The sequence below is a fragment of the Amphimedon queenslandica genome, unplaced genomic scaffold, assembly GCF_000090795.2.
Source record: "Amphimedon queenslandica unplaced genomic scaffold, v1.1 AMPQUscaffold_13460, whole genome shotgun sequence".
NCBI lineage: Eukaryota > Metazoa > Porifera > Demospongiae > Haplosclerida > Niphatidae > Amphimedon > Amphimedon queenslandica.
In genome coordinates this window covers 28,449-55,222 of record NW_003546304.1, presented here as the reverse complement: position 1 = coordinate 55,222, position 26,774 = coordinate 28,449, and the positions used below count along the sequence as shown (strand labels likewise).

At 34.1% G+C, this 26,774-nt stretch overlaps 5 protein-coding genes across 11 annotated transcripts in view; 3 read left to right on the top strand and 2 right to left on the bottom strand.

Annotated features, from left to right (window-relative positions):
• LOC109581110 (short-chain collagen C4-like) overlaps nucleotides 1-3,374 on the bottom strand; it is a 23,731-nt gene extending 20,357 nt beyond the window's left edge. Inside the window, exon 1 of one of the 2 annotated variants that reach the window (XM_019994892.1) lies at nucleotides 2,884-3,374. In XM_019994892.1, the coding sequence (XP_019850451.1) occupies nucleotides 2,884-3,199 (316 nt within the window). In that variant the 5' untranslated portion in view covers nucleotides 3,200-3,374. The remainder of the gene's footprint in view (nucleotides 1-2,883) is intronic. The other variant, XM_019994894.1, reaches the window with a different exon arrangement.
• Nucleotides 760-5,371, top strand: LOC100634310 (DDB1- and CUL4-associated factor 7-like). 2 transcript variants are annotated; one of them, XM_003385488.3, is made up of 9 exons: nucleotides 760-948; nucleotides 1,186-1,287; nucleotides 1,388-1,486; nucleotides 1,571-1,684; nucleotides 3,686-3,763; nucleotides 4,202-4,293; nucleotides 4,416-4,533; nucleotides 4,742-4,859; nucleotides 5,044-5,371. In XM_003385488.3, exons 1-9 carry the CDS (start codon nucleotides 772-774, stop codon nucleotides 5,214-5,216), a joined length of 1,071 nt encoding a protein of 356 aa, XP_003385536.3. In that variant the 5' UTR covers nucleotides 760-771; the 3' UTR covers nucleotides 5,217-5,371. The 2 variants fall into 2 exon arrangements, with proteins under 2 accessions (XP_003385536.3, XP_019850450.1); XM_019994891.1 differs by lacking the exon at nucleotides 3,686-3,763.
• A 93-nt stretch (nucleotides 5,372-5,464) lies between these two features.
• On the top strand, nucleotides 5,465-16,429 carry LOC109581108 (uncharacterized). 4 transcript variants are annotated; one of them, XM_019994888.1, is made up of 9 exons: nucleotides 5,465-5,636; nucleotides 5,748-6,021; nucleotides 6,107-6,319; nucleotides 14,935-15,163; nucleotides 15,247-15,302; nucleotides 15,357-15,461; nucleotides 15,560-15,712; nucleotides 15,767-15,960; nucleotides 16,022-16,429. In XM_019994888.1, the coding sequence occupies exons 1-9, from the start codon at nucleotides 5,523-5,525 to the stop codon at nucleotides 16,403-16,405; spliced, it is 1,722 nt and encodes a 573-aa protein (XP_019850447.1). In that variant the 5' UTR covers nucleotides 5,465-5,522; the 3' UTR covers nucleotides 16,406-16,429. The 4 variants fall into 4 exon arrangements, with proteins under 4 accessions (XP_019850447.1, XP_019850446.1, XP_019850445.1 ...); XM_019994887.1 differs by having other exon boundaries at nucleotides 14,932-15,163; XM_019994886.1 differs by lacking the exons at nucleotides 5,465-5,636; nucleotides 5,748-6,021; nucleotides 6,107-6,319 and adding exons at nucleotides 13,911-14,193; nucleotides 14,292-14,589; nucleotides 14,675-14,887.
• Nucleotides 8,303-11,276, top strand: LOC109581109 (uncharacterized). Of its 2 annotated transcripts, none has more exons than XM_019994890.1 (7): nucleotides 8,303-8,651; nucleotides 9,321-9,527; nucleotides 9,570-9,807; nucleotides 10,119-10,279; nucleotides 10,348-10,500; nucleotides 10,557-10,753; nucleotides 10,800-11,276. In XM_019994890.1, exons 1-7 carry the CDS (start codon nucleotides 8,609-8,611, stop codon nucleotides 11,193-11,195), a joined length of 1,395 nt encoding a protein of 464 aa, XP_019850449.1. In that variant the 5' UTR covers nucleotides 8,303-8,608; the 3' UTR covers nucleotides 11,196-11,276. The 2 variants fall into 2 exon arrangements, with proteins under 2 accessions (XP_019850449.1, XP_019850448.1); XM_019994889.1 differs by having other exon boundaries at nucleotides 9,567-9,807.
• LOC100634184 (uncharacterized) overlaps nucleotides 16,421-26,774 on the bottom strand; it is a 17,114-nt gene continuing 6,760 nt past the window's right edge. Inside the window, exons 21-47 of the mRNA XM_019994882.1 lie at nucleotides 26,619-26,735; nucleotides 26,439-26,564; nucleotides 26,257-26,379; nucleotides 26,081-26,203; nucleotides 25,898-26,020; nucleotides 25,730-25,852; nucleotides 25,565-25,687; nucleotides 25,389-25,511; nucleotides 25,203-25,328; nucleotides 25,031-25,153; nucleotides 24,863-24,985; nucleotides 24,690-24,815; nucleotides 24,521-24,643; nucleotides 24,348-24,470; nucleotides 23,748-23,870; nucleotides 23,573-23,695; nucleotides 23,103-23,486; nucleotides 21,834-23,011; nucleotides 21,510-21,773; nucleotides 21,349-21,463; nucleotides 17,799-21,305; nucleotides 17,580-17,747; nucleotides 17,341-17,529; nucleotides 17,260-17,285; nucleotides 17,092-17,155; nucleotides 16,832-17,015; nucleotides 16,421-16,773 (exon numbers count right to left, since the gene is read on the bottom strand). Coding sequence (XP_019850441.1) covers nucleotides 16,533-16,773; nucleotides 16,832-17,015; nucleotides 17,092-17,155; nucleotides 17,260-17,285; nucleotides 17,341-17,529; nucleotides 17,580-17,747; nucleotides 17,799-21,305; nucleotides 21,349-21,463; nucleotides 21,510-21,773; nucleotides 21,834-23,011; nucleotides 23,103-23,486; nucleotides 23,573-23,695; nucleotides 23,748-23,870; nucleotides 24,348-24,470; nucleotides 24,521-24,643; nucleotides 24,690-24,815; nucleotides 24,863-24,985; nucleotides 25,031-25,153; nucleotides 25,203-25,328; nucleotides 25,389-25,511; nucleotides 25,565-25,687; nucleotides 25,730-25,852; nucleotides 25,898-26,020; nucleotides 26,081-26,203; nucleotides 26,257-26,379; nucleotides 26,439-26,564; nucleotides 26,619-26,735 — 8,291 coding nt within the window. The 3' untranslated portion in view covers nucleotides 16,421-16,532. The remainder of the gene's footprint in view (nucleotides 16,774-16,831; nucleotides 17,016-17,091; nucleotides 17,156-17,259; nucleotides 17,286-17,340; nucleotides 17,530-17,579; nucleotides 17,748-17,798; nucleotides 21,306-21,348; nucleotides 21,464-21,509; nucleotides 21,774-21,833; nucleotides 23,012-23,102; nucleotides 23,487-23,572; nucleotides 23,696-23,747; nucleotides 23,871-24,347; nucleotides 24,471-24,520; nucleotides 24,644-24,689; nucleotides 24,816-24,862; nucleotides 24,986-25,030; nucleotides 25,154-25,202; nucleotides 25,329-25,388; nucleotides 25,512-25,564; nucleotides 25,688-25,729; nucleotides 25,853-25,897; nucleotides 26,021-26,080; nucleotides 26,204-26,256; nucleotides 26,380-26,438; nucleotides 26,565-26,618; nucleotides 26,736-26,774) is intronic.

Genomic DNA, 26,774 nt, shown 5'->3' with positions numbered 1-26,774 from the left:
GAATATAGATCAATATATTGTATTGCATATGGAATGTGAATGTGGTTTACAGGCAAAATAATGTATACGAATTATAGTTTGGTGCCCACTGACCCATTAACTTTACAAAAATAGTCACTTTTAGCAAACAGTATTGTATATAATGATTCACAATCTCAATTCTTTTATCTTATTAAGTGATTGTTATGCATATCAGGGCTCCTAGAACACCAGTTGCACCCGTTTTGGTACATGTCCTAAATGGCATACTTGTTTCCTAAATCTTGCATCAATGTAATCATACTCTACAATTATTACCTTGAGAGTATTAACAGTCCACTTTCTAACACATTTTGTTGTGTTCTCATTTATAAACCAGAAATTTAATGCAAGTGACAACCGTGATCTGGAAGATTTTAATTTTTGTACTTTCATGGCCAATGTTGACCAAGAGAATCGATTTGAGCGAATTAATTACTATGGCTCACTAGTACCAGATGAATATACACCGGTAAAAGGGCAAACTGGTGATGAACCAAGTCACAATACACTAGATGTATACAGGAACAGAAACACCACAGTCACTAGTAGCTTCAGTGAAGTACAGCCAGAAAATGAAGAAAATTGATAATGCATTATTGTGTGTGTGTGTGTGTGAGTTTAAATTTTTACTTATTAAAATCATTTTATTGTGTTAAGTGCTTTATTGCAATTATCTCATGAATATTCATGATAGGTTGTAGTGGGTGTGGTTATTAATATTTTCTCCGCCCATTTTAATACCAACTAAAAATGGCTACCACTACAAGCGGTACTACTAGTCTTCCAGGAAAGCCTGACCCCATGAAAAGAAAGGAGATATACAGATATACTGCCCCGTGGGTTGTATATGGTATGAACTGGAGTTTTAAACCAGACAAGAGATTCAGACTGGCCATTGGTAGCTTCATTGAAGACTATTGTAACAAGGTATTGCCGGGCTTTTACATTAGCTATTAATTTGTGACAATGCTACATTAGCACTTGCAAGTGATTTTTCAATTCTATTACCTACAATTCTAATTCATACATGTACATGTATGAATGTATTTCTGTGCCTTGACCAAAGACAACAGAATTCAGTTTGTGTTGTATTTTTGATTTACTTAGCACTATATTAGTAACTGATTGTGAACAATTATATTCTTATATTTGATGTATCAATAGGTTCAGATAGTACAATTGAATGAAGAGACTGGTAATTTCAGCCATACAGCAACTTTTGATCATCCTTACCCTACAACTAAGATAATGTGGATACCTGACATGGTATATGTAATGAACGGAGAGAGAGAGAGAGAGGGACGAGAAAATACCATTATTTATTTATTTTATTTTATTTGTTTATTTATTTATTTATTATGTTTAGGTTGGTCAGTTGCCTGATCTTGTTGCTACTTCTGGTGATTACCTTCGTCTATGGAGGATCAATGGATCTGATGTTAGACAGGAATGTATGCTAAATAATGTAAGTATTAATATCCATTATACTTACTCTCATTCTCTTTCTTTCTCTGTTTAATAATTATTTTTAATTGTTTATATTTCACAGAGTAAGAATTCAGAGTTTTGTGCTCCTTTGACATCATTTGATTGGAATGAAACTGATCCTAATATACTGGGAGCATCTAGTATTGATACTACCTGTACTATATGGGGACTAGAGGTTAGTACTTAATTGTAGTGATGAAACGAATAGTATTTTTCACTATTCGAATAATTGGTATGCTAAACGAACGAATATTTGAATATTTTAACTATTATTGCTGAATGGTTATAAACTACCTTTTTGGTGTTAATCTTATCAAAATAATCCCAAACAGGGCTTCTTAGAGATTGAGAACCACTTCCATGGCTATAGCATCAGTATTTAGCAAGTTGGTAACCAAGAAACTGACTAAAAACCCAAAGAAAGCTTGGAAGAAAGCATCTGTGCAGGTAGCACGCGGTGGGCGTGGCCATTAATTATTGCAATAACCATTAATAATTTTATTCGAATAGCAAAAAAACTATTCGAATATTGCTATAAAAATTATAAACAAACGAATATTCGAATATCTCACTATTCGTTTCAACACTACTTAATTGTATGTACTAGTAAAGTGTATTGGCATAAAAAACAAGGCAGTCGTAATGATTTTAGTTTGTGTAACTAACAGGAGTAATTCTATTATTAGACTGCAATGATATCATCAAATTAAAGTGTCAATAGTTCTATTACTATGCCAGTCAGTATCTAAAATTTTATCATGTTTCGTATGAAGTTTAGCCATTCTTGCTAATTATGATTTTAAAAATTATAAAAAAAGAAATTTATTTACTCATATTTTAAATAAAATGGAAATAGTCATCTCATTACTAAAATTCCTAGGTAAAAATTGTATCACACACTGTTCATTGTTTGAAATTGTCACTTAGTACACACAACACAGGTAATAGCTCTATTGTTAACATAAGGTGGACAAGGTAGACCATTACAGGTTGACCTTGTGAAGTGGAACAGAGCACCATTAGTATCACCCTCACTGCCATCAATAGATTCAGGATTTTCATCAACACACTCATAGGCTTTATTATTCTTGTGAATATGTCGTTCAGTCATCAGATATCCTTTATATTCTGTAGTCCATGATGAAGGACACGTGGTTCTAGCAGGAATCATCAGTTTAACACTCTTAGTAGATGTATAACATACTGCACAAGGAACATTGTGATTATACTTTCCTGAAAATATATTATTACTATCTTGGTATTCAGTACCATACATGTAAGCAGAATACTGTGGTACAGTTGTACTCATATATTGAGGGACCTTTGGTAAACAGACATAGTTAGCTGCTCCTCCTGTATGATCATACCATTCACCTCCAGTTATTCCCTCATACAGTAGTTCAGCTCCAGTAGGACAGGACTTCCTTCCCCAACGAGTGTACACTACTCCTCCACTTTTAGGACCTGCTTGTCCTACTGGTCCAGTTTCACCTTTCTCTCCTTTCTCTCCCTTATCTCCTCTCTCTCCTTTCACTCCATCTCTTCCTGGTACTCCATCACGACCATCTCTACCATGCAGTACTTCAACATAGGTTTGTTTGTTGGTGGAGAGTCCAGTGTTGTTGTTATTCCTTGATGCAGCTAGTGTCAGTATTGAGAGCAACACTGAACACACAACTAGTGACCTCATTGGAAGAGAAAGAGACTAAGAGAGAGCTGACAGAGAAATATATAAGAGATTGATATTCTGTCAGACAACACTGCTGGTCTTTATATACTGATCCTCCTATTATAAGTTATATTGTAGTTAATAACCAGTTTAAACCAGTCATACAAACCTGTTTAACCCATTAGTACCAATTATAGATGTGATGTTGTTATGTAATAAATACCTGAGTCAACCTGTTTGGCATGAGGTAGTTGTTTCAGAAGTTACTTTTAGTGTATTTGCTAGTACTACATTTATTATTATACTAGTATTATTGAGTCACATATTTTTGTTAATAAAATTATTATGGACTAGAATTGTAGTGTTTTTGCATGTTTTGATATTATGTTGCATCAATTGAAGAAATTATTTTTCCTTCTTTTTCTGTTTCTATTTTTGCCTCTTTGTCTTCTTTTCCCCCTTTTCTTTCCTCCACCTCTTTCCCTTTCTCTTTATCTTTCCTCTTAGACTGGTCAGGTGATAGGTAGTGTTGGTGACTCAGTTACTGGATCAGTTAGAACTCAATTGATAGCTCATGATAAAGAGGTCAGTGCTTTTGATATGATTATTGTTTAATGTTAAATCCAGTTCTGCTTGTTTGTAAAGAAAGCCTAAATTTAATTTAATTCTTCCCAATATCAGAGCCTGATATGATACTAAAAAGATCAGCAGAATTACTACTCACTTGCATGCCATAATGTAAATGTAGCACATAGATGAAGCAAGTCTGTGTACTTGTAATACATTCAAAAAGTGCATTGGGTTATCTTGTTTTCCTTCAGTATCTAAATAGAAATGAGATAACCCAATGCACTTTTTGAGTGTGTTACATTATCGACTATCACTAGGTTCATACACTATCACATTCACTCTTACAATAGGTTCATACACTCTTGTAATTATAAACTATCACACTCAGCTCATACACTCTAGAGTATCCCCTTTATTTACTCTATAAACCATCACACGCACTCTTTACAATAGGTTCATGATATTGCCTTCACTCGTGCTGGTAGTGGTAGGGATCTTTTTGCATCAGTTGGATCAGATGGATCAGTACGCCTCTTTGACCTGAGGTAACACTCACCTAAGAATAAACATTACATAATTATGGATAATTACACTAGTGGTATGACAAGAATGATATAAATGATTACTTTGTAACTTTTCTAATTGGATAATATCCTTTTATTGTTAGGAATTTGGAGCACTCCACAATACTTTATGAGGAGCCAAAGCAGCAGCCATTATTGAGGCTATCATGGAACAGACAAGATCCTAACTACCTCTCAACCTTTGCACTGGACAGCCATGAGGTATGACTGAGGAATATAGATCGATATATTGTATTGCATATGGAATGTGAATGTGGTTTACAAGGCAAAATAATGTATACAAATTATAGTTTGGTGCCCACTAACCCATTAACTTTACAAAAATAGTCACTTTTAGCATACAGTATTGTATTTTTATAGTTATAACATGGAATAATGATTCACAATCTCAATTCTTTTATCTCATTAGGTGATTATTATGGATATCAGGGCTCCTAGTACACCAGTTGCAAGACTATGTAACCACAGGGCACCAGTTAATGGCATTACATGGGCTCCTCATTCTTCATGTCATATATGCACTGCTGGTATGTAAGCCTGTTTAATTCACTGGGGCATGTTACTTGATTCTTGGGACACCAATGTTAATGCATTAATGAGTATCAGTTATCAAAATATATGGTTTGCATGTATTGCTTTTAGTTTCCTGTTCCTGCTCTCTATTCGTTATTTGCTTTGAATCTTTTGTTTTTATTTTTCTATTATATTAAGGTGATGATCATCAAGCCCTAATATGGGACATACAGCAGATGCCACAGTCTATTGACGTCCCAATACTAGCATATAATGCACAATCAGAGATCAATCAAGTACAGTGGTCTGTCAATCAGTCTGACTGGATTGCAATTTGTTTTAAGGACAATGTGGAGATATTAAGAGTTTAATAATAAAAAATAATAATAATTAGCAAGGTTGTCTTTTATAATGTATTGACTGTAGTGGTCCCTTTCCTCTCATTCCTGTTCTTTCCTTTTTACACATGAGTTATTATCTTTATTATCTGTTATTCGTGAAACTTCATACCTTATGATCACATCTATATAGTTATATGAAGTTTAGATTGTTCAAGCATGAAATGGATAGAGTAAACATAACCAAGTGCTCTCTGCTTATATTGCGGTGCATTACTTCATATTATATATCCACACGCACATTTGGAGTGAGTTCAGTAATAACAAGCTGTGTTAAACATGGAATGCTCTAAGAAGTCCTTCTCTGCAGCTGTTGAGAAAGTCATTTTAGTTTTCTTACTGTTCACCACTGTGTGTCTTTTCTCTCTCCCAATCATAGTATATTATATTTCAGTAAGTTTCTCTAATTGTATGGATTAGGCTTGTTTTATTGTTCACAGTTAAAACTGCTTGTAGACCTACTATAAGTTCAATTACTCATTTGTATTGTGATATGTTCTTTAGGACATGTTTGTTCCTGCCACAGTGAACAGTAACGATGGTACAAATTACAATGAAACATTTCCTGAAAGAAATTGTTCCACTATACCAGTGCAGTGGAGCAAAGTGAATGCTTCATTGAGCTGTTATGAATATGCTGGGTCCATCTGTGAGGCTTTCTTAACTCAGTGGAGTGAATGTGCTGCTATGAGGGAGGGAAGTAGTGTACATGTTGGTGTCACAGAGGAGAAGCAAATGGAACATGAAAACACACTTAAAAAATTGAATGACTTTATTGGTAAATGATATACATACATGTATGCATAGATCTACTGAGGCCCTTCTCTCTACAATTCCTGTAGTAACCTTTATATGTATTATAGGTCAATTAAATCTTGAAAGCTGTGCTCAAGTGGCATTACCTTTTCTTTGTCAATATATGTTTCCTCTGAGTGACTGCTCAACAGGAACAAGTTATTCAGCTACTAGAGATGATTGTATTATGATAAGTGAAAGAGTGTGTGCTGATGTATGGGACTTGGGACTAAGAGTTGGTTATGATTTGCCTAACTGCGATGAGTTACCTAAAGCTAATGGTAAGTATACCAATTAGTAATCTTGTGATTGTTTATTTTCATAGTAGCTCTTTCAACAAACCTCTCTACTTCAAATGAAAGCATTGCAAATAACATCACTTGCAGAAATGACTTTGTTAAAATTAACCTGATCTGTGAACCAAGATGTGACAGATTTGAACAATCATCTCATACTGAAACACTAATAATGATAGGCTCAGAAGTTGCTGCTGCTAGCATTGCTCTCTTACTGTCAATTGCAACAATTATCTTGTCCATTAAAGACCACAAAATGATGTAAGCTGCTGTTGAGAGTCCCACAATTACAAATTGTCTAGAACATATCAAAGCTACATGTCATTTCTAAATTGACAGTGATTTATCATTATTTTTAGGTTCAAGTATCCTTCAATATTGATATTTTTTCAAGTTATTGACATCATAATATTAGGTACATGTACATATTGTATAACTATTATTGACACATTACTTATGAACTCATTACTATAGCATCAATAATCATCATAACTGCTGCTGGTAGAGATTATTTGTACTGCAGTTCAGTGAGTTTGTTGGAAACATTAGACAACCCAACTCTGTTCTGTCAATATACAGGTATAAAATACATGTACGGTATTAGTAACTGCTTTATTATTTTTCACTACAAGGTGCTCTTTTTCAGTACTTAATTGTAAACTTGGTTCTTTGGTGGTTGTTTCATGTGGGAATATTCTTTCACAAAGTAATGTTTCCCTTTCAAGCAAACAGATTTGAGAAGCTAGGTCGAAACAAGTACATACTTGCTACAGTAATCGTCATTAGTAAGTTGACAAACAGATCTAGACATTGTTTAAAATACTTGCTTGTTACATGAAGGTATGTTGGTTCCATTACCAGCTGTTATCATTGGTCTCTCACTGGAAAAAGTACAATATAATCTTAATCGATTTCCTGTCAGCAACTGTGTTGTAAGTAGCAGTCAAATGTCATTTTATTCAACTAACCTGCCAATTGATATTTTCTTGGGTATTGGAGTTATTATGCTCATACTAGCATTATGGAACATTAGAAAGGTATAATATCTAAGTCAAATAACAATTACGTGATCAATTAGATACGTTTTACTTTTTAGAAATCGAAAGTTTATAAGAGCGATCAATTGAGTACAGCTGAAAAAAAGATATTTTTAGTATTCACTTCAGTTTCAGTGTTCAGTTTGTTTTCTCTGGGCTACAGTTGCAGTATAATAGCAAAAGCACAAATTTTCAGGGCTGCTTTAACACAGTACTTTGAATGTGAAGCTTTTGGTCATGTTCCTGGCCAGTGTGACAGAGAAGGATTTAAGAAGATATACGATCCAGTTGTTGGCGCTGTTGCACACTTTTTAATGGGTATTGTGTGTCTTAGCATTCTTAACTTTGTTGTAAAATGGCAACGAATAAAATTTACAGGAAGTAATGCTTTTACCATCAGAATAAATAATTTCACAAAAGTTTTACTGCAAAACTCTAGTAGATCTACTACAGAGAGTTCTGTGTAACAATGTACTTTTTGTAAACAATCCCTTAATCTGTTACCTTGTTTTTTATTTTTGTTCCAGTCATTTTACATGAACAAATATATGCTATCATTTATGCTGCTTGATTTTTTTGTTTTGCTCATTCAAATAAATTAAAATCAGATTTCTAAAAGTCAAGGAGGCAAAAAAATTTTGTTTCCCCAATACAAGTAAAATTGACCTACGCCCACATTGACAGCAGTATAGATCTAATCTGCCCATACAAAGAGTTGCACAATTTTTCTGCTGAGATGAATTGCTTTAAGAAGTCCTTCTCTGGAACTATTGAGGACATCATTTTAATTTTTTTGTTAATCATTACTGCTTCTGTTTTCTCTCTTCCAATAATAGTGTATTACATTTCGGTAAGTCCATGCAGCTATGAGCTATGACATTCTATGCTATGCCATCATGATGTTTACATTTATATTGCATAAATAGAGCCAAGTAGATTTATTTTTAGTTCAATTCCATAATGTTTAGTTCTTTTTAGGATATATATATTGTTTGTTCCTGCTACAGTAAGCACAATTAACAGCAGCAATAGATCAAACTTCACAGAAGCATCGCCTAACTGCTCCACTTTCTCAGTCCAGTGGAACAAAGGGAATGACAATACAACTTTAAGCTGCCATGCATATTCTGGATCTGTTTGTAAGGATTTTTTGGCTCTGTGGCATGAATGTGCTGTGATACAGAAGGAAGGAAGCATTAATCTAAAATTTGATATTAACATAACAGGGGAAAAGCAGATGGAACATGAAAGGATGTTGAATGCCCTGAGTGGCTTTATGGGTAAATTATACTTATAAATAATATAAATTATAGAGATTTATATACCACAAATCTACATTTAAATCTATGCACCAACTGTTTTAATGCGACTAGACTAGATAATATACCCTTAATTTTGATAGTAACTAATCAAATTATGCATTTTACACCTGGATGGGGACTACAACTTTGGGACATGTATGATACACCAGTGAATACACTAAGCAGGTGTTGTTGACTGTTTGTTCTGATAATGCTTGTAGACTATGCTTACGTATAAAATGTATACATAAGCATAAATCTAGCATATATAAACATGGCATGGCATAGCATGTATAAACATGTATCGTATAGAGGGAAATTTTGAAGGGACTAATATTTTGGCAAATTGCTAAATTTTGGTGATTGGCAAATTTTAATATGACGAATTTGTGGCCACATAGATCTATGTGGCCACATAGATCTATGTGGCCACATGCCATTGAGCATGCATATAATGGCTCAAAATGGCTGATTTTATTTTGGCGAATGGCTATCAAAATGCCAAATTTGCCAAATTTAATTGCCTCCAAAATTTTCTGCTATACGGTATACATGTATACAAATACCCAATTTATGCTCATTGGGCATGATGAATATTTTTTTTAATAAAAAATTTATATTGGCCTTATCAATTTCTTGCTATTTTAGTTCATTTTGAAAGCTGTGCTCAAGTGGCGTTACCTTTCCTTTGTCAATATATGTTTCCTCTGAGCGACTGCTCAACAGGAACAAGTTATTCAGCTACTAGAGATGATTGTCTTATGATAAGTGAAGGAGTGTGTGCTGATGTATGGGACTTGGGACTAAGATTCGATTATAATTTGCCTAACTGTGATAAATTACCTAAAGCTAATGGTAAGTAACATATCTTTTTGTTATGATTGTGTATGTCAGTAGCTCCTATGTTATCAACAAACCTCTCTACTTCCATAAATGAGAGCATGACAGATGACATCACTTGCAGAGATGACTTTGTTAAAACTAACCTGATCTGTGAACCAAGATGTGACAGATTTGAACAATCACCCCATACTGAAATACTAATTATGATAGGTTCAGAAATGACTGCTGCCATCATTGCTCTCATACTGTCAATTGCAACAATAATTTTGTTCATCAAGGACTACAAGAAAATGTACATATATCTAGTCATGTATAGTCTAGTATCACTGGTTGAGTTTGTCAAATAGATTTAATGTAGAACTAGATATCACTGCCACTAAAATTATGCATGATTATTCAAATTAAAAGTTACATTACCACTAGTCTATGCCATAAGCATGAATACATTAATATGCATGAATTTGTTCATGCCTTGCGGAAGTAAAAAAGTAACAGCTGAATTTATTTTTAAATAATTAGAGCTACAGGCAAACTCAACTAGAGCACTTATGTTACATGCAATCTATGTTCATTAGTTTCATTGTTTTCTTCATTCACATGTAGGTTCAAATATCCTTCCATATTGATTTTTTTCCAAGATATTGATATCATCATTATATCATCAATAGTTATCTTGCAAACCTCTAATAGAGATGGGTTGTACTGCAGTTCAGTGAGTTTATTGGAAACATTAAATAATCCAACTCCTTTTTGTCAGTATGGAGGTAAATAGATCTAGACTACTACACAGAATGTAGAATTTATGCTTGCCCATCGTTTTTTTCGAAAATAGGAGCTCTATTTCATTACTCAATCATAAACATTATTCTCTGGTGGTTCTTTCACGTGGCAATATTCTTTCACAAAGTAATGTTTCCCTTTCAAGCAAACAGAATTGAAAAATTAGGTCAAGACAAGTACATACTTGCTATAGTCATTATCTGTAGTAAGTGATCTATTATTATAAATTATTATAATTGATATTGTATTGGTTTTTGAAAGGTATGTTGGTTCCATTACCAGCTGTTATCATTGGTCTTTCACTGGACAAAGTACAATATAATCTTCAAAGATTTCCTGCTAGTATTTGCACAACAAGCAGCAGTGAGATGTGGTTCTATTCAAGTATTCTACCCATTGATCTTTTTGTTGGTACTGGTGTGGTTATGCTGATTGTAGCAATGTGGAATATTAGGAAAGTATGTCACTTTGTGCAATAATGAATTTATTGATTATTATCTTCAGAAATCCAAGCTCCATAAAACCCCTCAACTAAGCACAGCTGAAAAAAAGATTGTCTTAGTCTTTACTTCAGTGACATTGTTTAGTACATTCTCTTTAGGATACACCAGTGATGCTATTGCAAAATCCCATATATTCAGGGCTGCTTTAACACTGTACTTTGAATGTGAAGCTTTTGGTCATGTTCCTGGCCAGTGTGACAGAAAAGGATTTGAGAAGATATACAGTCCTGTCGTTGGTGCTGTTGCACACTTTTTAATGGGTGTTGTATCCCTTAGCATTCTTAACTTTGTTGTGAAGTGGCAAAAATTGAAAGCAATCGGAGGAAAAGTTTTGTCCTTCTCAAAATATAATTTTTCAAAAATAACACATTCAATTACTACAGAAATTTCTGTTTGAATTGTTATTCCTTAATTCAAAACTTTGCTGACTAAAAATTTGTGTGGGTATGCTATCATGTTTTAAAATTTTTTGTGTTCTAACTAATGACTGAAATAATATAATGGCAGTGATAAAATAATCCATCAGTAAAAATAATTATTAGTCTAGCAACAATTAAGGACTGATCATGACTTTAAAATTGAAACCATCAAGTATCATTATGTGTTGACCTGAAATGCTGAAGTAACTTGCTCTAGTTTAAGTTTCTCTAGCTATGATCAATTCATTGGACACCTAGAGTAGCATTGTGTGAAGTTTCTTGAGGCTCTGTTTAGTGCCAGGGGGACCAACAGAACGGCTAGGGTTTCCACATAGCATGTTAAGTGAGCTAAACAGCTTGTTTTATGAGCTGATAGCACAAGCACCACAATACTCTAGTACATGGGCATTTAAAGCAAATTCAAAAAAAAATTTTTTAATCCGATTTTAACCAAAATCAACTCAAACTTTCTACACATGTATGTATTAGAATAACTATGAAAGTGGTGAGTTTTCTCCTAGAAATCTATGGGCTATAGCCTTGGGTATTGTTCAGATTTTTGGCACTTTCTTAAAATGGCCGTAACTTGAAAAATTAAAGTCAAAATCAGCTCAGACTTTCTACACAGCATAAGAACAGAAATGTGTATCAAAAATGTAATAAAAATTTGGGGTAATTTTGGAGCCATTTTTTAGAAATAACCATGGGCTATAGCCTTGGGTATTTTTCAGATTTTTGACATTTTCTTAAAATGGCCGTAACTTTAAAAATCAAAATCAAAATCAGCTCAAATTTCTACATAGCATAAGAACATCAATATGTATCAAAAAATGTAATAAAAATTTGGAGTAATTTTGGAACCATTTTTTGGAAAAAACTATCGGCTATAGCCTTGGGTATTTTTCAGATTTTTGGCACTTTCTTAAAATGGCCGTAACTTGAAAAATTAAAGTCAAAATCAGCTCAAACTTTCTGCACAGCATAAGGACATAAATGTGTATCAGAAAATGTAATGAAAATTTGAGGTAATTTTGGAGCCATTTTAAAGAAAAATCCATGAGCTATAGCTTTGGGTATTTTTCAGATTTTTGACACTTTCTTAAAATGGCCGTAACTTTAAAAATCAAAATCAAAATCAGCTTAAATTTTCTACATAGCATAAGAACATCAATATGTATCAGAAAATGTAATAAAAATTTGGGGTGATTTTGGAACCATTTTTTTGAAAAAAAAACACGGGCTATAGTACAGAATTGTTTTAAAATGGCAAAAAAATTAAGTTTAAATCAGCTCAAACTTTTTACACAGCATATAATAAAATATGTGTCAGAAAAATGTAATCAAAAATTAGGTTGATTTTTGAGCCATTTTAAAAAAAAAACTATGGATACTTTTCAAAAAATTGGCTTATACTGTAAAACTCATTATTGATGTCAGAATTGGTTCAAACTTTCTACATAGCATAAGGACATCAATGTGCATCAGAGAGTGCAATGAAAAAGTCTTTAAAACCATGCTCAACATAAGTAATGCAATCTGGGTCATATGAATGTAAAAATTAGCAGAGAACCTGGCTTTTACCAAGTGGAAAAAGCTCTTTGCAATGATCAGCTGCTCTAATGTAAATTACAGAACAGCTAGGGTTTCCACATAGCATGTTAAGTGAGCTAAACAGCTTGTTTTATGAGCTGATAAGCACAAGCACCACAATACTCTAGTACATGGGCATTTAAAGCAAATTCAAAAATTTATTTTAAAAATCCAAAATCAACATCAACTCAAACTTTCTACACAGGTATGTGCATTATAATAACTTTTAAAAGTGGTGAATTTTCTCCTAGTCATTTTTGATGTACTAGCCTATAGCATAGGGACTTGACTTGAGTTTGATTTTGGAGCAGCTTTAAAAACACAGCATAAAAACACCTATGTGTATTAAGTAAAATTATAAAAATGGAAAATTACTAACTTTTCTATTTTGACAAAATTTGGTTGAAATCCCTGTATTTTAGAACAAATTTAACAAAAAACTAACTTTGATCAGAATGAACTCAAACTTTCTAGGCAACATAAGAATGTGTATATGCATCAGAAAAACATTTTGAAATGAAGGATTATCTCCTTGTAATTTTTGCCCAAGTCCCCTGTACTATAGGGTAATTGTCAAGTTCCTCAAAAGTTGGGGTCAGAACCCAATTTTTGAGCAACTTGACAATCCACTGACAAGAAGCTGCTAATAACATTGCACTTAATGATTTTAATTTGTTGTTTATGTTATTTTCTATTTTAAAATGCTCTAATGTTCTACTATTCTGCCCTTGTTTTTTTCCTTTTTCTCCGAATCTTTGATTCATTCTTCATTGAAACTGTATTTTTTGAATAATGATATTTTGTACCATTTTATTGAGAATAGACACTGAAATTTTGACCCCACTGCAGCAATCCTATTATGATATTATTCATTGTTTTGTTTACCTTGATTAACATTGTTAAGTTTTTGGACAAATAAGAATAATAACATTGTAACAATCGACTAAAATGAAAATAAGGAAACAGAACAGAAAGAACATGCAATCTTTTAGTTCTGTTTCCTTGTTTTACTATTTTCATTACAATGAATTTTTAAGCTAATATAGATCTATATGTCATTATTTTTGTTTGTCTTGACTAACTATTTAAAAACTAAACAATGTTAATCAAGGTAAACAAAACAATGAATAATAAATGTTTGTTTCGGTAACTTATAAACTGAATTCATACTACACTACATAATACTCCTAAATCTCACTTTAAGACTTTAGCACCAAATTCTCTAAACTCAATCGAGTTTCTTCATAGGCTAGATCTAGATCTCAGTAGGTACAGATGTGCTGCTCGAAGAAATACTCTGGAACTTTTGAAAATATTGTTTTGGCTATCTTGCTGGTCGTCACTGTAGCTCTTTTTTCTCTCCCAATCATATTTTATTATATTTCGGTAAGTTTCTAATGTAACTAGGCATAAATATATCTTGTATTTATTCAATGCTAGTGTGTCAATTAAATTATTGTTGACTTATAAATTTTATTTTATAGGATATATTTGTTTCTATCAGTTCAACCATGATTCTTGATTCAACCAATAACAGCAATATCAGTGATATTTACAACGAAACATTTCCTGAGATAAATTGTTCCACTATACCAGTGCAGTGGAGCAAAGTGAATGCTTCATTGAACTGTTATGAATATGCTGGGTCTATCTGTGAGGCTTTCTTAACTCAGTGGAGTGAATGTGCTGCTATGAGGGAGGGAAGTAGTGTACATGTTGGTGTGACAGAGGAGAAGCAAATGAAACATGAAAGCACACTTAAAACACTGAATGGCTTTATTGGTAAATGATATATATGTAGATCTACTGAGCCTGAGGCCCTTCTCTAAACAATACCTGTATTGGTCTATGTGTCATAATCTTTTAGGTAGTCCTATTTTTAAAAGCTGTGCTAAAGTAGCATTACCTTTTCTTTGTCAATATATGTTTCCTCTGAGTGACTGCTCAACAGGAACAAGTTATTCAGCTACTAGAGATGATTGTATTATAATAAGTGAAGGAGTGTGTGCTGATGTGTGGGACTTGGGACTAAAATTTGATTATGATTTGCCTAACTGTGATGAGTTACCTAAAGCTAATGGTAAGTATACCAATTAGAAATCTTGTGATTGTTTATTTTCATAGTAGCTCTTTCCACAAACCTCTCTACTTCAAATGAAAGCATTACAAATAACATCACTTGCAGAGATGATTTTGTTAAAACTAACGTGATCTGTGAACCAAGATGTGACAGATTTGAACAATCATCTCATACTGAAACACAAATAATGATAGGCTCAGAAGTTACTGCTGCTAGCATTGCTCTCTTACTGTCAATCGTAACAATTATCTTGTCCATTAAAGACCACAAAATGATGTAAGCTGCTGTTGAGAGTCCCACAGTTACAAACAAATCAAATCTGTGGTTTCTAAATTGACTGTAATTTATCATTATTTTAGGTTCAAGTATCCTTCAATATTGATATTATTTCAAGTCATTGACATTATAATATTGGGTACATATATATGCAACTATTATCAATACATTACATGTGAAATTATTACTATAGCATCAATAATCATCATAACTGCTGCTGGTAGAGATTATTTGTACTGCAGTTCAGTGAGTTTGTTAGAAACGCTAGACAACCCAACTCTGTTCTGTAAATATGGAGGTACATGCATTTTGCCAATAACTTATTGTCTGCTTGCATTACTACAAGTGTATATTAAAGCAAGTAGCTAAAGTCTATTTATAATTTTTTGTAAATAGGTGCTCTTTTTCATTACTCATTAATAAATTTGGTTCTTTGGTGGTTCTGCAATGTGGCAATATTTTTTCACAAAATTCTGTTCCCTTTTCAAGCAAACAGATTTGAGAGGCTAGGTCGAAACAAGTACATACTTGCTACAGTGATTGTCGTTAGTAAGTCAACTAAACAGATTTAGCCATAATTAAATACTTGCCTGTTACATAAAGGTATGTTGGTTCCATTACCAGCTGTTATCGTTGGTCTTACTGTGAAAAAAGTACAATATAATCTTAATCGTTTCCCTCCTCAAATGTGTGCAACTAGCAGTGAGATGTGGTTCTATTCCAATATTCTGCCTACCGATTTGTTTCTAGGCGCTGGTATTTTTATGTTAATAATAGCACTGTGGAGCATCAGAAAAGTACAGCTATTAGATCTATTAATCATCAAGAGTTATGTTTTTGACAATTTGTAATTTTTAGAAGTCTAAAATATATAAAAGTACTCAGTTGAGTACAGCTGAAAAGAAGATAATATTAATATTTACTTCAGTTTCAGTGTTCAGTTTGTTCTCCTTGGGATATGTTAGCAGTGTAATTGCAAGAGTTCCTGCTTTTGAAGCTGCTTTAACACAGTACTTTGAATGTGAAGCTTTTGGTCATGATCCAGAAAAATGCAGTAGGAGCACTTTTGAGAAGATGTACAGTCCATACATGAGTGCTGTTGCGTACTTTTTAATTGGTCTGGTATCTCTCACTATTCTTAATTTTGTGATTAAGTGGCAAAAAATGAGAACAGGTGGAAGGACAATTGTTAGAAATGTTTCAAAAGTATTGCTAATAAAAACCAATGAAACATCAGTGTAATAAAAATTATTAAAATTGTGTTTGCAGCTCAAGTTTTTTATAATATTTCTAAAAATATAACATTATTTTTTAACATAGCACAACTTTACATTTATAGCAGTATAAATAAATATAAATAAATGCAGATTTAAAATTTTTCCATTAAATCATCGAAGTCATCTTCATCATCATCATCATGTCCCTCAAAATGCTGATGGAACTTGACAGGCTCAATTTCATCATAGATTTGATCCAAAGTTGGATGAGCAGGAAAGAACTGACCAACTTGTGAATAGCTATTAATGGTATCACACTCATCATCTTCTTCTTCTGCATGAAACCCTTGATACAATGGATTGACTCTTACAATATCACTTTCTGCCGACACACTACAGTTTCCATAGAATTGATATGATTCATTCAAAATATTGATAATATCAATTTTACCTTCCATTGTCTGTAAAATTATTCGACTCGCGTCGATTTTGTTGTTGAAACAGTGGATTAGACACAAAACTTATTCCTGGTTCTTTCATTCTCCTAGGTTTTGAACGTTGTATGACTACTCCTGGTCTCTTCTTCTTTCGGTAAAGAACAACAGTGGTTATAATAGCTATTAGTGAAATAGCAGCTATAGAAAAAATTTAATAAAAATGATATATAATACCAAATATTTTATATAGACTGAGCTTATATTTTGTACTTACTCAGTCCAATTAATGAGAAAACAATTATAAAAAGTGCAATGATTCCATCATTAGATGTTCCTTCCTATAGCAAATTAGTACAAAAAATAACAATAATTACAGAGCTTAAGTCCACTTTTAATTGCAGAAATGCATTAATTTAATGTTTAAAGAGTGTTTGTATCTTACTTCTGAATCCAATGTTGGAGTCTCAGCTGTGTTAGAAAAAATCACAAATTTTAAACCCATAGAAATAGAGAATAGGCTTACTTGTATCGGGCTCATCTATAACCGATGAAGTCATAAATGGAATTTGACACTCAGGAATTCCTTTTGTAATTGCACTCTCATCACACTCTGTGCACAATATCGATCCTTCACTGAGTGCATATGTGAAAGGTGGACAAGAGAGGCATGGAACTGTCCCAGTAGTAGAATTCTGACCAGGTAAACACAACTCTATATTGACAATTATTTTAATTAAAAAGGATTTGATTTTTTATTTTTACTTAAGCACTCTTCTTCTGATGTGGACCCAACATTAAGAGTACTATAACCAGCTGGACAGGATGTGCATTGACTCTGACCAATATCAACACCATATGATCCTTTCTTACATGGAACACACTGCGTAGCTATGTCAGTGAAATCTGAGTACATTCCGGTAGAACAATCAACTAATAATAAGATTGAAATTATTACATGATACATGACATCACATCACTTACTGCATATAAAGTTCCCATCGGTTACGCCTTGACCAGCAGGGCAAAGATACTGTAAATTACCAATCAATAGAGACTGCTTCAGTGAGATGTATGATATATCACTGATATCAAAGTAAATGTCTCCCATTTTTCCTTCAAGTGTTAATGTGCTCTGAATGAGGTTGAGCATATGAGGCAATGCAAGATCAGCTTGATCAGATATAAGTATGTAAATAGAATAATCAAACTCAAAGTAGAATCCAGTATCAACTGTGACTCTTGAGTTACTGTGACTATACAAAAGTTCAAAATTTTTGATTTCAATTTGATCATCATGTGTTAGAGTGTGATTCCTTAGCTTATTGTATAACATATGCTTTATTCTGTCAGTGTTATTAGTAGGTACTGAAGGATTTCTGTTAAGAAGAACCATTAGGAACTCAATGGGAAAGTTAATAGTGCTGAAACTTGCTCTGCGAACTATCAAAAATGCTGGCTCAGAATAATCGACATAATCTCCAATAAAAGCACGACACCGATACCAGCCTTCCTGAATAAGAGTAGGCTTAAATACAACCAGTTCATTACTTGCACTATCTTCAACTAGAGTCCAGTTGGACTTATCTAATGAATAAAACCATTGGTATCCTGGTGTAGGGTGCCCACTGGCATTGCATGCAAACCATCCTCCATTATCAGAGCCTTCAAATGTCATGGTGTCAGAGGGAGAGAGCACAATAGTAGGAGGAACAATTATGTAAACATTAGCTAAATGCGAGCCGACTGTTCCAATGTTATTCATAACAGTGCACTGGTATTGTCCCTCATCCAATAATGTTGTTTCATCAATCGTCAACGTCGGAAAAGAGGAAATCTGCAGTGTGAACCCATCCTTCTTCCAGCGATACCTCATAGGTTGAATTGATTGAGCAGCACACTCAAGAGTTAGTGTATCATTCATCACAACATGTACCGTGCTCTGTGGATGCTCTGTTATTATTGGTAGTCTGCTACACCAATACTGTGCATTCTCTATATGATGCACAATATCATTGACTCCATTATCAAGAGAGGCTGCTTCTGTGAGTGATGCATTTGTGAAGAGACTCAATTGGAGTAGAGCTTGTTTGGCAGCCAATAACGAAGACATTAAATTATGATCAATTATGTCTGATGGAGCATCTGATATAAGGTCTCTTAATACATTTGTTAGTACTGTGAGACAATCAGTAAAGCCATAGCAAGATGTGTTAGCTATCCTCGTAATACCTTCCTTGTAAAGGCTGGCCATACTGGTCTGCCATGATATAAAGTGTGTGCTATCAATTTCTAAACTTTGCAATAGAATAGATCGACGTAAATCAGTAATAGCTGACGTGAGATTGACTATCGATGGATCTGTTGTTGCTTCTGTGAGCAAACTATCCTGTTCTATTGCAATCTGGAATTCACTCTGCAAATAACTGAAATTTATGTGAGAGAAATTGAAGGCATTTACAGATAGAGTTGAGGGAATTGATGCAGCAGCATTACTTAAATTTGACTTTATTTCTTGGGCTTTTCCAAGTGCATACTCCAAAGATTGATTGAGCTGTGTTAAGAATCCTTTCACATCATTGAGTGATGCACATTTAGTCTCAAATTGCTGCTTGTTAAAGGAAGGAATGAGAATGGATCGCTTCCTTTTATTAGCACCATTCTCAAGTTGTACCCCTAACCTATTAAGAATCCTGTTAGCTAGATCACGCTTTATTAATGGTAGCCCAGCTGTCAAGTCAATGGTATCGGTTATTGTCAGAGTAGTATCAGTGACAGGTATGCTACAAGTGATGTTGACATTTATTAATGTTGAAGTGGGTTCATCACTGATATTAGCTGTGAATGATACCCCATTGACTCTTAGTAGTTGTTGGATTGTGCTCGTATTTAAGTTCTCCCAAATTGTTAGTATCAGTCGTTGATCTTCTTGAATGGATTGCAAGTTGTCCAGTTCTTGTTGGTATTGGCTAAGAAGATTTTGTAACATTTTTTGTGTTTGTTCAATAGCAACCTGAGTCGCATTTATTTGTGCTGCTATCACAGTTGATTCAACTTGAGCAATAGAATGATTTATTTTGGCCTGCGGTAATTGAAGTAATGGGGTCACTAGTTCTTGCTGTGCATCAGTCATTGTATTTAATGCTGCAGTTTGAGCTATACGACACCCTGCATTAGATACTGCACATGAATAATTCAAGGTTTGGGCCCCACATATCTCATTCTGACAGCAAAACTCATTAGCAATATACTCTAACGTATCCACTATAGCTGCTTGTATTTGTGATACATTAACTCTTTCAGTATAAGTGACGCCAGCCTCGTGAGTTACATTGCTGAAAACAGTCTTGTAGCTACAGATTTGTCCAAAACTCACCACGGCCCAGGATCGTATTTTTGTGATAATACGACAAAGACGCTGTATGTTCCATTTCTCCTCAGTCACTAGGCCTTTCTGGTATTGGAGGAGTTCCTCCAACTGAATGCTGTTTACTATTCCCCAGTTGTCTATTGATAGCTGATTGTCACATGACTCACATGTTACAGTTGGTAGGCACATCTCTGGACAGGGCAAATCAGTACAAATTGATTGTAGTTTTTGCAGTACTGCCAATTGTGATGAGTTAGCACTACTGATTAAGTTTTGTGCTTGATTGATGCCTTCAGCAAATTGGGTCACTTTATTTAATGCTTTAGTGTACAGACCATTAAGAATGGTGAGGTTAGCTTGTTTACTGGCTAAAGTACAGTTGTATTTCATTATTAATGATTTGGTACGTTCTACTGCTAATTGTGCATTCAATACTCTTTCTCGTGCATCTTGCACTTTAGTGTTGGCATAGTCATGAACATACGTCTCCAAGTCACTAACAAATGAACCATCTGGGCCAGTCTTAAAGTTACCATTAATAATCAGAGAAATATCATCCCAATTGTTTTGTCGATAGCTTCTACCTGTAATGCCAGCTTTATATGATGAGAGAATGCTAATGTCATCATCATGAAATATGAGGCCGTTATCACTGTCAATAGAAACTGGAGTAGTGAAGAGGGTATCTAATATTGAGAAAGCCACTCTTGGAAGTTTTGCTAGAAAAGAGCCATTTTTCCAATACCCAGCACTGAGAGCTGATCCTGTTTCAGGCTGCCTGAGTGAGATAAATGGATTAAGAATAAGCTGACTACCAGTTAGATTGGACTCTATGAGAAGTTGAGCTCCTGTCAATAGAGGATCCTCTGAGGAGGAGTTGATTGTGATCGCATTGTCCAGTGCTCCCTTTTCAAACCTATAGCTGTCAATTGAAAGGGTAATTTGGTTTGTGCGAAGATAAATGTAATCTATAATCTTTAGGTCAGGTAACTGAACAAAGACATCAAAAGGACAAGCTCGATTTACGCACTGAAAGACTTTTGAAAATAATTCATCTTTCCTTCCAGCTGAATAGTCCAGTTTCATTGATATGCCTTTAAGAATACTATTGTCTCCAGTATCTAAAACAAAATCATAATACACTTTTAAAAAGTTCATACTTACTAATAAGAGAAAAAATGGTAGGATTGTCTCTGGTTGTTAGAACCATTTCTCCAGTCATATTGCTAAAACTCATATTTAGAGTAAGACTTACCCTGCCATCAATCACTCCTTCAACCTAGTAAAATTGATAATCATGCTATAATAAATAATACCTCACTTACTTTATTCTTAGTGACTTGTGTCTGATAATAAATGTCACCTGTGACATTAAGAGCTGCCCAAAATATGTTAGACTCATTAAAGTTTTTGTAGGCATTCATCTTCAGTTGAACATCAAAGGAAGGCAGAACATCAGCAGTGTCAATGTATCTACTACCATTCCAGTATGACTCTGGGAATGTTGCATTTATTTCATCAGCACCAATGCCATTCCTGGAGACTACAGCCTCTTCGTATGACAACTCCCAACCTTCATGAACAAACTCCTACATAAAGTAGTATAAAATTATTTTTTCCTTTTGCAACAAATTGTGCATGTCATTTACCTGAATTTGACTGAAGCTATTTATGATACCTCGGATACTTGGTGGAAGTGTTATGTGTACAGGGGAATCCCTATCACTGCAGAGATCAATAGCAATGCATATTGACTCATTTTGTTGTGGTGTGTATGTGTGCAGCTTGTCAACCAGTTCAACTGAAATGGGATTGTTGTAGATAATAATAGAGTAAAGTCTGTCGGAGCCAAGTTTCAAATTCTGACAGCTCTCGATGTCACTGGTTCTGTCTCCTGTTCTCAAGTAGGTAGAGTAGTCTTTGAAAGAAAAAGTAGAGTTCTCAGTTAGCCATTGTGGTAATAAGCGGAGAGTAAGCCAGGAGGGTAGCAGTTGATCGGTATAATTCAAGTATGAGGCTCCCAATAGTCTTCGAGATAATAAAATGAGAAAATCATTTGGATCAAAGTTATAGTTTGAGCAATCGGAATTATTAGTGCTCGGACACTCATTACAAGAGTGCTCAGTCTGTGGTAGCGTATTTGTAATACCATCAGAAATTATTTGAATCAATTCAGCACCAGCTATTGATACTGGCACTGTCAATCCATGAGCTGAAACAAACGTAACACCATCAGTTACTTGGTTTCCGCTAGACTCAAAACTCCATGAGCAAGTTGAAGTAAACCTGACAGTGTTTGTTGAATAGGGACACTGATATGTGAGACCATATGGAGTACAGCAACCAGGAGTAAGCATATCCGGAATTCCATAGTCACTGCTGTTGCTTGATTCTCCTACTCTACTGATATCATCAGTATTGTTCACTGCTATGACTCTTACTGGTGGTGGAGTCTCAAACGAGTCAGCATCAGTTCCTGATACATTATAACTGATTGTGTATATGCCTTCCTCATATGCAATCAATTTGAAATAAGATCTTGGAAGTACATTGTATAAATAAAATGAAGTATTTGAGAGGACTTCAAGCTGACTACTGCTAGATATTATGTCTACTCTTAAGTCAGTCTCAGGATGAGCTGTTAAAGTCAAAAATTGTGACGGTTGATCAACAACTAGTATTGGTATAGCTGGCGTCTCTAGAATTCCAACTTCACAAGTGCTTCCTTTGTAATTAGTCAATGAGCAGTCACATGCAAAACTGCCTACATTTCTATCATGACACTTTCCACCATGAAGGCAAGGATTTGAAGCACAAGATGGAATGACTATAAAAGAAAAAATTATATGTAACTAATAACATATTTTAAACAATATTCAGTATTTTTATTTCAAACAATGCATGAGTGATATACTTACTCTCACAAATTGGTGGTCTAGTCCAGAATACCTCATTAGTGGTATTATCTACAGTACAGGTCTGATAAAATGGTGTTCGTCCATTAATATAATAACCGTCCACACATCTTATTTCACAGTCTGTTGTGTATTCCTTGTCACATGGTTTAGTTGTAATGTAAGCGTTAGGAGGAGGAGAGAGACGGGGACAGTGTTTAATGACACAATAAGGCTCCTCTCCTGTCCAGCTGTGATTAGAGAGACAGGTTCTCAATGGGGACCCATAAAACGTAAAGCCATAATCACACAAGAAGGTGCAGTTCTCATCAGTAACTTGATCAGGGACACCAGTACACATCATTGAGCCATTAACAGGAGCAGTAAGATTCAAATAGCAAGGCTGACCTATAATAAAAATGCAGAGTCTGTGATTATAATGTTCATTGTTGCATTTACAATTTTACATCATAAAATACTTAACTAAACTCTACCTGTGCATCCATGAAGGTCATCATCTAAGTCATATCCTTCACGACACGTGCAGTAATAGCTACCAATGACATTATTGCAATTGTGTTCACAATCTCCATTAGCTGTTTCACATTCATTGACATCTAAAATAAAAGACAATTAATTTAACTTGTGACTTAGTTTTACTATAAGTACCTTTACAAGAATGATTATCAGAATCAAGGTAGTATCCAGTGGTACAACTGCAATTGTAACTTCCAATACTATTAGTACAATTGTGTTCACAGCCTGATATGCCTTCATCACATTCATGAACATCTAAAAACATATAAGCATTAAACTGTGCCTTATTAGTTTCATATCTCAAAATAAATTTAATTCAATCTATAAATATCTGGGTGCAAATTTATTTATACTGATGTATTAACTAGAATTCTTTCCTATAGCCATTTACAGGTGACTTTTGAGCAAATTAAAAAGCTTGTAAAAATTCAAATTTTGGTTGGAATCAGTTCAAACTTTTTACACAATATAAGAACATATGTATCAAAAAATACATAACATGAAGAATTCTTTTATGTCATATTTACTAACATTTAACCGTTTTTAACGTGACTTCAATTGCAATAAGTGAAACATCTATGGCCAGCACTTATCTAATGAATAAATCTAACAATTGCAATTGGCTCAAACTTTCTGTACAGCACTACATCTATTAGCCACAGCTTTAATTATAAACGCAAAAAGCAATAATTATTATAACAGCACTATTCATAATCATTATTCTATACCAACCATCACAAGTGAAGTTATCAGAGCTGAGCCTGTAGCCTGTATTGCAGGAGCAATAGTAAGAGCCATTTGTGTTATGACAGTTTTGCTCACAACTATCGTAATTCATTAAACATTCATCAACATCTAAAAATGAATATTAGATACATTTGTACATAAACTTTAACTATACTAACCATTACAATCATGACCATTAGTTGCCAAAATATAACCTGTCTCACAGGAGCAATGATATGAACCTATCTCGTTAGTACAGTAGTGCTCACACCCTCCATTCTCAATACTGCATTCATTGATGTCTATGATAATATTTCATTACAACTTGTACATTACGTGTTTATATACCTGAGCAGTTATATTTATCACTGTCCAATTGATAGCCAGTAAAACAATCACAAGTGTAGCTACCATAGTTATTAATGCACTCTTGCTCACAATTATTTTCATCATTGCTACTGCATTCATTTATATCTATAGAAATTGATGTAGTTCAGTGCTTAAAAGATGTCTTATTGTACCATTGCAGTCATGTTGATCATTATGTAGATCAAATCCTATCTCACAAGAGCAACTGTAACTACCAATGCTATTGTTACAGGTCTGATTGCATCCTCCATTGTTTGTCAAACATTCATTGACATCTGAAAGAATTAGTCAGTAGCAAGATACTTCATATATTCTCTTACCTTCACAACCATGCTGATCAGTTTCAAGAGAATAGCCAGTATTACATGAACAATAATAGCTGCCTATTGTATTATGACAACTGTGAGCACAGCCATCTGTATCCTCAGAGCACTCATCAATATCTACAAAAAGGCTTCAATAAGCAGATTAATAACAATACCTTTATATTACCATAGCATGTTCTTTGACTGGTAGAATTTAGTCTATAGCCATTATTGCAGTAGCAGTAGTAAGAGCCTATTGTATTACTACACTGCTGATCACAACCATGACTAGGAGTCTGACACTCATTGATATCTGAATACAAAGACAAGTTTATTTGCTTAGACTAGATCACAATAAAACTGTAATTATTACCAGTGCATCCTAGTCCATCATCATCAAGAGTGTATCCAGAATCACAAAGACAATGGAAACTTCCAATCTCATTGACACATGTTTGATTGCAGCCACCATTATCAGTGTTACACTCAATTATATCTGATGACATGTGAAAATTTGTACAACATGCATAATGTATTCCTATATAATACCTGTACAGTTGTGATTATTAGCCTCCAAGTAATATCCAACCACACAGGAGCAGTTGTAGCTACCAGCAGTGTTAGTACAATTGTGTTCACACAAATCAGTGCCACGAAGACACTCATCAATTTCTACATAAATTAATAATTATTATAGACACAGTACTAGCTAACCATTGCAGTGATGTACATCATTGTCAAGTTCATATCCAGGGTTGCATGAACAACTGTAGCTACCAGGAGTGTTAGTACAAGTAGTTTCACAGCCTCCATTATTAGTAAGACACTCATTGATATCTATTATAATAATCATAATGATACAAATGAGTCTCTATTCCTTACCTATGCATGTTCTGTTATTATTACTAAGCTCATATCCATTGTAACATGAGCATATTCTACCTCCATCTGTATTATTACAATACTGGTTACATCCTGAACTGTGCTCAGCACATTCATCAATATCTAATAATTATTATCGAGTGTTATTATTAATTTTAGATTATTGGAATATTTTTTGCTTGCCTTCACATGTTCTTCCATCTGGCTGTAGTCTGTATCCATTGTCACAAGTGCAGTAGTAGGAGCTGTTTGAGTTATGACAGTGCTGATCACAAGCATGTGTATTTGTAGCACATTCATTGTGATCTGTGAATCATAGATAATATTAATAAGCATGAAGCAATATAATATTAATGTACCTGAACAATTATGACTATCATCATCTAAAATATATCCTTGAAAACACTCACAGCTATAACTACCAACATTATTAATACACCTTTGACTACACCCTCCATAGTTTCTATTACACTCATTATCATCTATCAAAATATATCACACACCAATAGTACACACACACACACACATATACATATCTCACCAACACAAGTAAGTCCATCAGTATCAAGTACATAGCCAACATTACAATCACACACATAACTACCAATTGTATTATAGCAGGTATGTGTACAGTCATTAGTACTAGCAGAAGAACACTCATTGATATCTAGATATATTGAAACATCATTATACAGGTAGCTCAGTTAAAATAATTACATACCATTACAAGAATGTCCACTAGCAGTGTATCCATCTGAGCAAGAGCAGGTATAACTACCAATGTTGTTGGTACAGGTTTGATTGCATCCTCCATTGTTGTTGTGACACTCATTAGTATCTGAGAATGATAGGAATAGAATAGATCTCTATATAAGTA

What these genes read in the sequence shown, in the direction of transcription:
- LOC100634310 (XM_003385488.3), top strand. Translation starts at nt 772, where the DNA reads ATGGCTACCACTACAAGCGGTACTACTAGTCTTCCAGGAAAGCCTGAC. An exon ending in TTGAAGACTATTGTAACAAG is followed by an intron (nt 949 to 1,185) that starts GTATTGCCGGGC and finishes ATGTATCAATAG; the next exon opens with GTTCAGATAGTACAATTGAA. An exon ending in TTGCACTGGACAGCCATGAG is followed by an intron (nt 4,534 to 4,741) that starts GTATGACTGAGG and finishes TTATCTCATTAG; the next exon opens with GTGATTATTATGGATATCAG.
- LOC109581109 (XM_019994889.1), top strand. Translation starts at nt 8,609, where the DNA reads ATGGAACATGAAAGGATGTTGAATGCCCTGAGTGGCTTTATGG. An exon ending in TAAATTACCTAAAGCTAATG is followed by an intron (nt 9,528 to 9,566) that starts GTAAGTAACATA and finishes TGTGTATGTCAG; the next exon opens with TAGCTCCTATGTTATCAACA. An exon ending in TGCTATAGTCATTATCTGTA is followed by an intron (nt 10,501 to 10,556) that starts GTAAGTGATCTA and finishes GGTTTTTGAAAG; the next exon opens with GTATGTTGGTTCCATTACCA.
- LOC109581108 (XM_019994885.1), top strand. Translation starts at nt 14,083, where the DNA reads ATGTGCTGCTCGAAGAAATACTCTGGAACTTTTGAAAATATTGTTTTG. An exon ending in TCATATTTTATTATATTTCG is followed by an intron (nt 14,194 to 14,291) that starts GTAAGTTTCTAA and finishes TTTATTTTATAG; the next exon opens with GATATATTTGTTTCTATCAG. An exon ending in TGCTACAGTGATTGTCGTTA is followed by an intron (nt 15,713 to 15,766) that starts GTAAGTCAACTA and finishes TGTTACATAAAG; the next exon opens with GTATGTTGGTTCCATTACCA.